The 14,047-nt window shown below is 33.9% G+C and overlaps 1 protein-coding gene across 7 annotated transcripts in view; it reads right to left on the bottom strand.

Annotated features, from left to right (window-relative positions):
• The window catches only part of LOC132950795 (protein grainyhead-like), a 107,828-nt gene that overhangs the window by 91,912 nt on the left and 1,869 nt on the right, over window positions 1-14,047 (bottom strand). For all 7 annotated transcript variants that reach the window (XM_061022362.1, XM_061022360.1, XM_061022365.1 and 4 more), the window contains exon 2: window positions 5,387-6,185. In XM_061022362.1, the coding sequence (XP_060878345.1) occupies window positions 5,387-5,985 (599 nt within the window). In that variant the 5' untranslated portion in view covers window positions 5,986-6,185. The remainder of the gene's footprint in view (window positions 1-5,386; window positions 6,186-14,047) is intronic.

Here is a 14,047-nt window from a genome sequence, read left to right as displayed (position 1 = left end):
GTAATCATAGTTCGTCGACTGTTCGCGGGATACTTCGACCGCAAGTCTCAACTATATGGTAATATAATATTATCGACGACCGATAGCGTATTATAATATAATATAGGGACGGCTGCCCGTCCTAGGCGATCGGGTACATCGTACATACACCTATATAACGGCACATCGGTGTAAAATTCGATTTGTCAATGTCAAGGTAATAATAAATATGCAATAATAATATGTCTATGGGACGATAATAATAATATAACATATACACGCCGCATAAGTCTCCTTCTTCTGGCGATTGGCGCGAACACGACAAAAACGTGTACGATTTATGCTGCCAAATTGATCGTGACGCGGGACCCGCCGTGATAATATTACATTTTAATCACGCGGACGACACAGCATATCATTACGTACACCTCATCATATTATGTGAACGCAACAAAATATTACATTATTCTATCGTCTGCATTTGTCAATATGGTATAGGACTATCTATGGTGGGTGGGAGACTTCCTGTCTGGGCCCTTCATTCGACTCCGGCATACCTGTTACCTATGGCATCACGTATCGGGAGCGCAGTCTTAACGGCGCCAGTCCAAGTATTTCAGGGGATTCATAATGATTATTATACACAGCTATTGTTCTACACGCACAAACAAACGACGATGGTCATGTTGTTCACATTATAATAATATTATATTAATATTATAAACAAAAAAACTGACGAAAATATTAATTTCATTATCAACATAATCGGCCAAGGTTTTTGCAACACACATAATAATATACCTAATTGCAATAAAGTAGATATATGTACTATATACCTGAATGCCATATGGGCGCATCATAAGTGTTTCAAGGGAACAATAATTATACATTTCACGTGATGCCGTGTTCGAAAGAAAAACGATTTAATCGATAACAGATATCGCACCGGCGGAGTGCACGCATTATTGTGATTATATCGGAACGACGCTTATCTACATATATATTAATTTAAAACACAATAGAACATTGGACAATGCGCGTGCGACGACGACCGAATGAATACGACCTCGTCGTCGCACTGGCTTGGGAAGAAAAAAACGCATATAAATGTATTATTATATTGTATTTACGACGAGTACGTAAGTCTGGCGACGATGATAGTAGGTATACATCGTTCTTGCAAGAATACGATATAGCTGGTAGGGCTGTTGCAAAATGTCGTGGGTTTTGCGTAACAGACGATATGTTTAGGAAAGGTCGAGGAGAGATTGAAAATAAAAAAAAAAACGTAGGTATTAATCATATTGACACGCGATGTTAATTGTGCATGCTACACTAGGGGAATGAACGAAAAACAAAAGACAATTTTAATCGCTAAGGGTTGATGAGATAACGGTCGTATACAATTAATATACAATACGTAATGCCCCAGTACTGCAGCGCGGGGATGATGGTGTGAAAACCTTTTTATTCGTATGATAGTGCCCCCGTCATCAGGGGACTTTAACGCTCGAAGCTGTAACAATAGGTTTATAGCGTGTATAGAGTAAATAATGTTGTATGTAATATTGAACATTCGAGAACTCTCAACAAAAATATAGGAAAACATAATTTATATATTTTTACAGATCTGGGTGAGGTTAGCCCCCCCCCCTTCCGTGCATATGTTCGATGATCAATTAAGTAACCTTGCAATCGCTATAATATGTATATTGTATATACACATTCATCAACGATTTCTGCGCATAATTTCGTACGAAATACATTGGCAGCCGCCTACGAAAGATCAATGTCGTTATAATATGTTTACCATATAATTGAGGTCAACCTTAATATCACGACTATGCTCGTTCGTTCAGGTCTCGTTTAAAATATAACCGCGACTACGACACCCATCTCCATAGTTATTTTTAGTTGGTCAACGTTTTTATAGCTGTGTAATATACAATGTACAATATACAGCAAACATACTTTATCTAACATATTGTCAAATATCTCGTATTGTTATTAGTTATTACTTATTACAAATTATTGTTTTATGCAGATGTATGAGAAATCACATACTTTCAAATTGTACCTGTACATGCACAGGCTTTACGAATTAAGTCTTGGAAATAATCAATTAGATTTAGTTATTACTAATTTGATCTACCCTTTTTGTCTGACAACTCGGTACCCATCGTTCTCGTTACGTCATCTCTTAAACTGACTAAAATAAAAAACCATCAGTATAACATTTGACGTCACCTTGAAGGTTTGTACAGACCATCATTACTTATTTTGTATCGAGCCACTTAGTCATCATAATTACATCAATATCTTCAAGAATATAATTATATACCCTCACTAGAAGTCAATTTCCCAAAACAAATGCTTTCTACAGGTATAACTACGTAGAGTGTTATAGACGAAAGTATAGGTCACTTATCATTATTGCTCTAGACATTATTATTTCTGTAGATATACCAACTTTAGAATAATTTATTTTTCAAAAATTAGATGATTAATTTAGGAAAACTAACATTTCTCTGAAAAATTATCAGCTAGATATGGTATCTACTTGTAATTCAATGTAAAAAATATATCAACAAATACAATAAATATATTACATAAAATTACTAGTGCGTGAGGTATGCATTTAAAGGTACTTAGGTCGATAGGTATATCAGACTATTAAATATGGGAAAATTATTTAGCAAGTCATGACAGCTCCTGCAGCATGATAATCGATATATTTTATTTGAACATGTTTATCAGCAATTCGTTATCAGGGGGAGTAAATATATTTGTCGAAAAATGACAGCCGCTATATTATATATATGTATAGAGAACTGCAGCAGGTAAGGCGTTTTCGGCAGGTGCACTTAACTCAATATATATATATATATAATATTATATGAAGGTATACGACACAGCAACCAAGTACCCACGCGCTGTTATCAATATATGAATCACGATAAAAAATAAATGCGTTATCTGATTACCGGCACCGAATTGAATGTTGCCGCCACTGCATCCGTCGATAAGGTGAGAAGTGGGTAACACAGTTAAAATACATCGAACATTCATACATGTATAAGTAAACATCGGTCTGTGCACGTGCGTAGTGAACATTTTAATCGGCCGATTTCCTTTTCGTTCGACGAGCTTGGACCAAAAACGCGTTCGTTTTTTTCTTACGATTACCGAATATCATTAATAAAATAAAAAAACGTTTTATCGTCTGCCTATCCGATTCCGACGGCGTGTTTTGTGTTTGAATGATAATCGCCGTGGATCTTTGGTACCTGTAGGTATAATATATTTATATACATTGTCAACCGTCGGCGTACAAGCCATTGTGTTGGTTTATACCTACACTTCAAATTGTCCTATATATATATATATATATGTATATGTATATATATATCGACCACGCATTTAACAAAACACTAGATTTCCCCGGGCATTGTATTTAACTCGAATTAAAGTGAAACTTATGTCGGAGACTCTGCGTATTATTACAAGTATAATATAATATGTGCGAGTATGTATTTTGTGCACACTCGTATAATCCACGAAAATGTTGATTCGAATCATTATGTCACATTTTTTTATCATCGTTAAATATATTGGATGTCGTATTATATCTGAGGTATATTAAACACCTTAAAGCTATAAAGTGAGGTGGTGGAGGGACCATGTAAGCCCAACGGAGTAATATACGAGAGCGTTAATATTCTAATATAAATAGGCACTGTCGCCATGCGCGTGCGCGTGCCGCGTGTATAATATATAAGAATATGTTATACATTATATACAAATAAATACATCGTAACAAGCGCGATTCGTTGTCTGTACATATTATAATATATATTATTATATTGTTGCCGCCGCAGCCGCCTTATTGCCATGCAGTTTATATAGGAATATTATGTTGAACTTTCATGAGCGGCAGTAACGACCTTGGGAATGATTACGTTCAATTCTTTTTAACACACACACACACACACATACATGTCGAACTACAGCACGCACACGCTGATTAGTATAATATTATGTATTATTGTAATAATTACTATTGGACGAGCTAACGTTACATATTATTCATACATAGCCATATTATAATATATTTCGATTGCTGATCGAAATCTATAGTGATGGATGTATATATTGAATATCAAGCCAATGCTATATTTTCGACTGATCGATGATCGAAAAGTGCTCGATTGCTTTAAGAATCTGGTGTTGAGCGATTTGTAATGCTATTGTGACGTACGTCGTCTCTTTTTGGTTTAACAGCACGCTTCCTTTGCAGACACTCCAGAAAAGACGGAAATTGAAAAAAACGCTGCTAAAAACATTCCTATATGGTAATTTACAATAAAATCTCAAAACCAAACCCCCGAAGAAACGTGAACGAGTGAAAAGCGTCCGTATTAAAGATAAATCTTTATCGTTTTCACGTGGTCCAGTAGATACTCATGTATATCCTGGTTTACCTGAATATAGCTCTGCGTACAATCATTTTTCGAACGCAACGATTTAGTATAATATAATATTTGTTTCCTTACTTTATGAGAAAGTTGTGTTGTCTCCGTCTTACAAACTTACAATGTAACAAATTTACATTTACGTTCAGCTGAAGCAATCTCGAATAGACAGTGAATTGACCTTTTCTCAAACATAAAGTTAAGAATATTATCCGTGTTATTTCGTTGGCATTTTACGATATTTCAATTTTGATGCGATATATTACGAGCATGTAAAATATTAAAATTTAAAAATACTCACATATTATATCGAATACAAATTGGAAAATTGTAAAAAGCCAAGTAGAAATTGATGCAATAAATAATTTAGACATAAGTCAATGAATTATAATATTATAGATAAAAAAAAACACATAATTAGATCTGTTGAACACAAAATTGATGTTGTACGCGTTTGTAAGACAGAGATAATAACACATGCGGGTGGGCCGTCCTCTTAAAGACGTTCGCCAAACCGTATTATACTTTAGCGACGATTTATATCACTAGTATATGGAGAACTTTCAAACGATTGACGCGAGATTGACATTTGTGAACGCCGCGGCAACGTCGGTTCAACATACTCGCAATGCTAGTTTCGCGCGCGCGACGCGTTCAACGACCTCGCGGCTACTCCGGCATTAGATACTTTTGGCATTGCCGTAACACACACATATATTAATACATTGTATTATGCGATTATTAATTATGAATTAATAATATACTACAAAAATTTAAATTTAATAAAAGGTATACCCTAATACAATACTTGCCCTAACCTATATAATATGACCGATCCGTTTTGTAATTACTTGCAGAAACATAAAACCTAATACCAGACTATATATACTAGGTATTAGGTACTAATATAATGTTTATAAATTTGCTAGACTAACCTGTGCAATATGTGACCCATGTCGTCGACCAATTCCTGCATGACCAACACGGTGGTACCCGGCGCTCCCAGGTACTGGTGGTGTCCGGCTTGCCCCTGGACCAACACGGACACTGCTGAACCGTTGGCCGGATCCTGCTGGATCGTGATGCCCGGTGGCAACGACCCTTCGGGGTTCTGCGGATCGTAGATGATGGTCTGCTGCGGATCTGTGCCCGGTATGTAAATGACAGTCTTCTGGTCCAGCGGATCGTCCGGCTGCTGCTGGTGATGGTGTTGTTGTTGTTGTTGTTGTTGATGTTGCTGATGCTGCTGTTGGTGGTGGTGGTGCTGCTGGTGGTGGTGGTTTTGATGGTGGTAATCAGACGCTTGGAATTCGTCCACGCTCACTGGTTGCATGGTGGCCAGCATCACGGGTGACGTGCTCTCGGGCGGCATGTCTTGGACGGTCGTCGGCGACATTGCGGTCTGTGGGTGCGGCGGCGATACGCCCGGCGATGATTCTTCTTTGCAGCAGTGCTGCGCCAACACCACTGACATAGGCGGCGAACCACCGGCCAGCGGCTGTTGTTGTTGCTGTCCGTCCACCGCGGATGACATGTGACTATCCCCTCAGTTATGTGGTGTGTGTACACGGTGACACCCACCGTCGCTAAGACAGCTAAGTACTGCTCAGGTGCTGCTGTGTGCCGTGTCGGTAATCCGTCGACGGCGGTTTATTCCGCTGTTTTGCGGAAACTATCACTGAGTCATCGAGTCTCTGCTTCCCGTGCGACCGGCCGCTCCGTTCCACATATTGCCTGTAACGTTTATGATACAATTATTGTTATTATTATTATTGTCATTATTAGGGACGCCGAACAATAATTTTCATCGCGATCTGATATTTTTATGTTATACGTCTATGTTGTCTTAATGCCTGGGTTGGAGTGAGGTCTTTGTTCGAAATAATAGGCAGAGAACAATAAAGGAGTTAAAATATCGTTTTTATACCGTCGTTGTGCAGCCATTTAATTACATATTATCATTCTACCATAGGCTCTCGAATGAAATACGCATTATTATTATTATATATTATATATAGGTACGTTGCGTTTGTCCTGTAGCAATAAATCTGGCCGAGATCGAGAAAACTGCCATAAAAGGTTGTGTAGTCACAGCGATGACAACCGTTCGTTATGATTTTATTCAGTAGACAGCTGCTGTGCAAATAGTCACCAACTGCACCGGTGAACAGTGGGTACACAACCGAATGGTCAAAACGAATCGTATGATTTCGATTAAAGACAATCACCGACATTTCTCTCCGAACGACTACTTCTTACACAAACCCACATTAATCCTTAGTATATTGTATATTATATGTGTTTTTTTACGAGAACTGTCGTAAAACATATCTATTAACCTGTTAACTGCGGCGGCGGCGGGCGTATATAAGAAAAAAGTTAAATGTCGAGTAATCTGATAAATTAACAGTGTTCTTGTTTTGTAACAAGCGTAGTGTAGGTATAATAGACTTCACTGTATATAAGTTAGTTAATTTGTCATATCATAATTATTTAAGGAAATAATATAAAGCTATGGAAGGAAGAAATGTCTTGTTATAGTGGGCTTGTTCTCTTTTTGTTAGAAGTTATGAATAGTACTGAAGTCTCTGTATGAAGTCCAGTGTTGAAATTGACAATAAGACAGATGCCATCCCTTGTCAATTAATCAAACTTAGAGATTTCAATTATAAAATGAATTACGAGTATGTATATAATTTAATAAATCAATATAGGTTATTTTCCCCATTACATACATCTACAATTAGTATTTCAACGTTGAGTGAAAAAAATAATTATTATTGAAGTAAATACCTAGTGTTTGTGTGTCCTGTACGGCTAATGAATTCATAGTTCTAAAGTAGAATAACAGACAATTTGAGGAATTACATATTAACTTCCTATAGCAACTGAATACTATCTTAAAAAAAATCGGTTCAGAATGTATAAGAAAAAATAAATAGGTACTATGTCGGTATAATACAATTACTTGCGGTTGTTATTTATTTATTATTGTTATTTTTTCACATACAATAGAATATGTTTTTTTTTTTATTATTAGCCGTTCGTTTCTTATTGCCAGAAAGCATCTGCGCGCGTTAGACCGTAACAGTCTCAAAACATGATAGGCGCCAGGACGACTACCAAAATACTACAGGTACAAATATTTTTTTTTAGGGTGCGTCGTCTTAATTAATAGTTTTCAAAAATGTATTTTATGACTTTCAAGTTCAAAAGACGAAATTGTGTACGCTGAGAAGCAATAAACACTTGAGTTATTTGAAACGGCCGAAGCCATTAAAGAAACAATGGATTTATACTTCATTTTTTTTCCATAATAAAATCCCCATCGCGCACAGTCTGGCGGTTTATGGCAGTAGTTATAATAATATTATGGAATAGAGCAACGTCATACAATATCTGTCCGAGATTAATACCATTCATACAACAAAATCAATTAAACATCATTATACGTAAATCTTAATATTCCCCATAGATATAGATATAACAAATTGTTTAGCATCATAATCGTAAATACACAATTGGTCATCGACATGAACCTTCGGAGTACCTTCAAAGAACTGATTGACCGTATCAATAGCATAATGATATGTCAGTGAAATTCAATTTAAATTTTCAATAGTAGTTAGTTGTTCAAATGAGCAGATATTACTTGCTCTAATTGTTTAATTTGTTTACATGACTGGCGAATATGGTGCGTTAGATAAATCAAAAATAGTTTTAAATAATATTATTATGTTCTTCAGTATCAAGACGTTTTGTGAAATATTATTTTAGTAAAATTTAAATCGTATTAAATAATAATTGTCAATTGACGATGTTATGGGCATTATAATATAATAGTGTACGACGTACGTGTATATGTTTATAAAAGGTTTCGAGGTGTTAATGTTTAGATAATGAGCACATGGGCAGTGTAAATGTTTCGCACAAGTCCTCCTGGTATCTATTTATTATATTAATTTCCAGACATATTTTTACTCGGTAAATCGTAAATGTATAGTTTGGTATTTAATAAACACTATTTGCGTACTAAAATTCGTTTTAACGAGTTATTTATTATGACCGTGTTGTTGAAAATATGATTAACTGAAATTGTTCGACATTCGTCCTGCGTAGTATGTTAGCCACATGTTTAGATGTTATAATTCGTACAAAAAAAGAAACCTATTTGCATAAAATATTTTATACATGCAATTGCATTTGGAGTAAAGAAAAACATTCCAAACCGAATTATATTATATAGCATAAAATAAGTATTCCGTATTCGTGAGTATAAAAAAAAGGCAGCAGCTACAGCTACAGATGCGAATTAAAAAAGAACAAATCTCTGGAGTAATAAAATCTGAGTGGTTTTTATTATTATTTTACATACATAATTATTGAATGCACGTAGAAAACGAATAGAAAAAAAACATTTATTCGATTTCTACCCGAAAAGAAGAAACGCCATCGTCGTTATCCGTATTTGACATTAAAATTGTTTTTTTTTTTTTCAAACACACGGGCCAAGGTCGATCGCGTTTAATATAACGGTCTTAAGCCGCTGTCGTCAATAATGTATCTAGCCGAGTGTATAACATAGTATATATATATATATATACACACACACACACACACACACATATGTATAATATATTATATATAAATATATATATAATATATATCATATATTATACTCTCTCACGGATGCGCACGCAAAAACACACGCAAGAACGACGGCGGCTGAAGCTGGGCAGCGATTGGCAGCGGTGAAACGACCTGCCGGGCAATAATAATAATATGTAAATTTAATGGCCCGCACGAAAGGAATCCGAAGATTATTACCATAACCGACCAGATTAGGTATATATGTATATATAAGTGTGTGTATGTGTGTGTGTGTGTGACTATAGAAAATGTAAATATATGAGAAAAATACATTTGAAAGGAAAAAAAATCACTTAAAAGGTATATTATAAGAATATTATATTATTATATATAATCTACATGTAATGCCTAATATCCAATAAAAACTAATAACGAGAGCGACGATAACCAATACAACGATAGTGGCGATGTGAGAAATTAATGTATACAGAAATATGCGTGTGCAGTGTGCTTATGAGCATCACGTGCATATAAACGAGCGTGTGGACAAATTTCTTTCAGTGGTGTTTGGGCGATTTTTCAATCATATACGTACACTCACTCACACATTAATATATTATACGTCTTTGTTGTTCTCCTCCTTTTCTGTCTGAAAAAAAATACACACAGGTAGGTAGGTAGGTAGTCAGTCGTACGTTGCCAAGTTTATCACCCCACCACAGCCAACGCCATCACTGGCTGTCTGCAGCCGACGCCACTGCCACCACCGACCGATCCCATCGAAACGCGTCTACAGGTGCCGTATACAATAATAATCGACAAGGGTCGAAGAAATTTCCGACATACGTTAACGTTGGGGTTCTATACAAATGTAACCTACCAAAATGCAATTTTTATAATAAATATAATAACATTACAATGACCTTCGTTTAAAGACACGATTATAAGTAGGTACAACGCACTATACGAACAGACCAAGATAACTCATCAATAGAAATAAATAGATGAACAAAATGTATCGAAATAATTTTAGACGATATAGGTAATATTAGGTGTATATTATTATTTTAGCGTGGAGACTGACAATAATTAAATAATACTCTATACAATATTTCCATAATACTCTATTCTATAATTCTATATACATGTTTATTTTATAGTACTTATTATCATGGATTATTTTAATGCACGATTCTGAAGACCGTGATGTTTTATCAAATTGTTTTATTGTAATTTCATTGTTTATCAACATAATCCTACATTTTTACGTTTTTCGATGATTTTATATTATCACGAGGGTGGCACTGAGCTTCTGCCGATATTCAATATATTATTGCATATTATAATATACATATTCAAAATGTATAAGAATAGATAAGCGTGGGTAGTATACCTACGTATAGACGTAAAGTTAGTCGGAAAAGACGAGGAAGGAGATATATATATATATATACAGAACCAATAAATGAATAAACTATATAAACTGTAAAAGTGCACTACAGCCAATCGAATTCAAATTTGACAGTTGAATAGAAAATATGAAACTAAAAATGCATTCGATCAAAGGATTCCGGGTAATATAATATAATCAAAATATGAATCAAAATAAAAATTACATAAACGGTTAAATAATGAAGTAGTAGTATTAGTATTAGTTGTAGTTATTTATTAACGGGGTAACAACTGGTTTTTTAATACATTACTTAAAAACAAAATTACCATGACAAAACTTCTAACACAAAATGCATAGGTACTATAATAAATGCATAACCTTACAACATAATATATGAGATACAAAATACGATGTTAATATTATATTATATACTATAGGAATACCCGAACATAATAGTATGATACAATTTAATTGTATATAGTTAAATGATACTGATATTATATAAGAATAATTGATTGAATACTGAATAGTGCGACTGCATAGCGACGATGCGGTTGGATTAATTAATTGGATAATATAATACGAGTGCTTCAATAATAATAATAATGTGGAAGAGTTTTTAAGAGACAAAAGTGGATTTGAATTAAAAGTAAACACACCTACTTGTCTGTAACCTAATTATAAATTAGTAATTACCTTCCCATAAAGATACCGATTCAAACACAAAAATTAAAAAGTATTCTCCAAAACGTTATAATAATACCAGCTTCTAGCTAGAATAATTTTAGTTATCGTCACCCTAAGAGTATAAATAATTCAAAATAATCAATTAAAATATCTAATGAATAATTAACGCTCAAAAATGTATTAACTATGAAAATCGTGAAACTCGTCAAAATCGGAAATGCACGTAATGCGTTTAAAAGTTGTGGAATTATAAACAATCAATATTATTATATATGATTGTTTTGCTAGGTACTATTATAAATAATGCAAAATACGACTATCGCATATTAAAATATCTTTTTGTTATAATATGCAGTATTAATAAAAACGCAATTGACCAGGAAAAAATAAATATTATTCCGATTATTTAATTTTTTTTCAAATTAAACCAAGTTTGCGCTTACGAATAGGAATTTTATTTTTAATAGACGTTTCACAACCAAACTATAAACAGTAAAATAATATAATATTTTCAAATCTTTCTCTATACGTAACAAAGAATGTTGTGATTTCCTTGTTCCAACGCAGGTCTATCAATGAATTGACACGACACTAAAAAAAAAAAAAATAGCAAGAGGGAACGATCGTAAAAAGTGCCTAAATATTTATTATTTGTTTCCATGTTTTATAGCTCAATGACTTATTATAAGTTATATCTACAACTGTTCAAAAAAAAAATCTCCAGTTCATTATAGACTTAAAATCGTAAAAAGTTGACAAGCTATTAATTAAAAATTAAATGCGTTTCGAACAACATATGGTTTTTCAGTACGATAAACTAATTGTATATTAAGTATATGAGTAATAGTTATCTTCAAACGTAGAATAAGAAATAGCACAAACAAATTTAGTTGTTCAAAATTAAAGTGGACTAAAACTTCGGTTTTGCACTATAATTTATAATATTATGATAATCATAACATCACGGGCAGTCATTATAGAAATATATTATTTAACTTAAATTTATATGATTTCATATTCAAAAATATGTTGAAATGTATATTTTTTTAATCTGTGAAAAGTTTTAATTCCTACCAAAAAGCAGCGAGTACGTACTCACAAATAAAATAATATTTCCTTCTTTATAATATTAAATCCGAGACACCGAGTTTACCGTGTTTGGACTTACCTTATAAAGTTATAATCTAGTAATAGTATTTTTCACTTTACAATATTACAGTTATTATGACACTCGATTTGGAGTGAAACTACTTTAGTCGTAGGTATGCGTGTACACTTAACAACGGATGACTGTCGAAAAATTGACGGATTTTTCAACTAGATCCTGAATAATATACTTGATAATATTTACACACACACGGCAACCGTAAAACAACGACCTTCGTCCGAATTACACCCCATCCGAAAATTGTTGACGATTACAGGTAAGAGAAAGTAAATGAAGAATACTGTTTCGTGTACCAATGGTTAAAATGTATTTTAATATATAGGAATGAATCCGCATTATTACGATCGATTTGATCAAAAACGTTTCATTAGTAGCACAAAAAGAAAATACCTAACTAATTTAATCCACAAAATGTAACTGTATTGTTAATATAAGATCTTAATGTATATATTTTAAATAGTAATTAAGACTCGTGAACTAATGGCTTATGCTGCCGAGTTGTTTTTTGAAGATTAATAAAAAAAAATAAAAATAAAATAAAAGTATAAGACTACACTCAACGCTCGTGTTGTAGCCTGTCGGAGACATTGTAGGTACCTTTATACATAATATAAGGTTTCCTACACGATAATGGTCAAGTAGTAAGGGAGGGGAGGAATTCTTAAAGATACATCCCTTTATTATAGCTACAACAATAAGCGAAATTCTATTATAGTGTGGTCGGAACTCTGTCAAATCGTTGTACCACCAACGACCTACCTAGAAGTTATAAGTAATAAGTAACAATTGTGACATGTCACATGTAGTAATAATGAAATAAATACTTTTAAGAGGATGCAACCCATGCGTTTGCAGTTGTCTCCATATTACAAACGTACGACATCAAATTTTCGGCCATATAACTTCAATAGTGTTTTAGTTTTGCTATTAGAGTGTATTTACCTATTATCAAACTTTTAGGTAAGATTCGCTAACTTAGCGTCGGTGGTTTTTTGATATTTTCCTTTTTAAGTAAGATGTGGGTTTGTGAAATATCACAAATTAAAAATGCTCATATCTTACTTGTAAATTAATACATCGAATAAAAGCATAGAGCTAAAGCACAGATAATGTACTTACCTAAAGGTTTGATTATAGGTAAATTCATTCTAATATCAAAACTAACAGCACGCTATTGAAACTAGTGAACGGAAATTTGGTATGTCGTCTGTCGCCGGGACGACAAAATATCCATGGGTATATAGCGTCCTCTCAGGGCGTATGTACATAAATTTTCTGTTATTATAGATTTCTCCAATAATCGCTTGAAATCCCTTCGGAAAATCCATAGTTAAAATATTATGTACAAACGACCCGATGCCAAGCGAACCCGAACGCATATTATGCGTGACAACATTTTCGCTTGTGCAGGTACACTGCACACACTGCAACAGGTACACTGCACAAGTCCGTCACGGGTAAACGTCCAATGTAAACGCGGGCAACGATATCATATTAATAACAACATTCTGTTTTGAAATGGAATTAGATATAATAGGTATACAATGCGAAAACGGTAGATATATACTGTGCATGATACTTATCGACTTGCGATTATAATTATAATTGTCACGATGCGCGGTTTCAATTATACCAACGTATAATAAAATCGTTGTGTTACGCTTATGACAACTATAATCTATAATCTAAAAACTATAAATTATATTATATACATATATAATACATCAATAATGCAGGTACGTTTGTCGAGTACCGGAC

Source organism: Metopolophium dirhodum, chromosome 8 (genome assembly GCF_019925205.1).
Source record: "Metopolophium dirhodum isolate CAU chromosome 8, ASM1992520v1, whole genome shotgun sequence".
NCBI classification, from domain to species: domain Eukaryota; kingdom Metazoa; phylum Arthropoda; class Insecta; order Hemiptera; family Aphididae; genus Metopolophium; species Metopolophium dirhodum.
The sequence above is the reverse complement of the archived record's forward strand: the minus strand, read 5'-3'. Positions and strand labels throughout refer to the sequence as shown.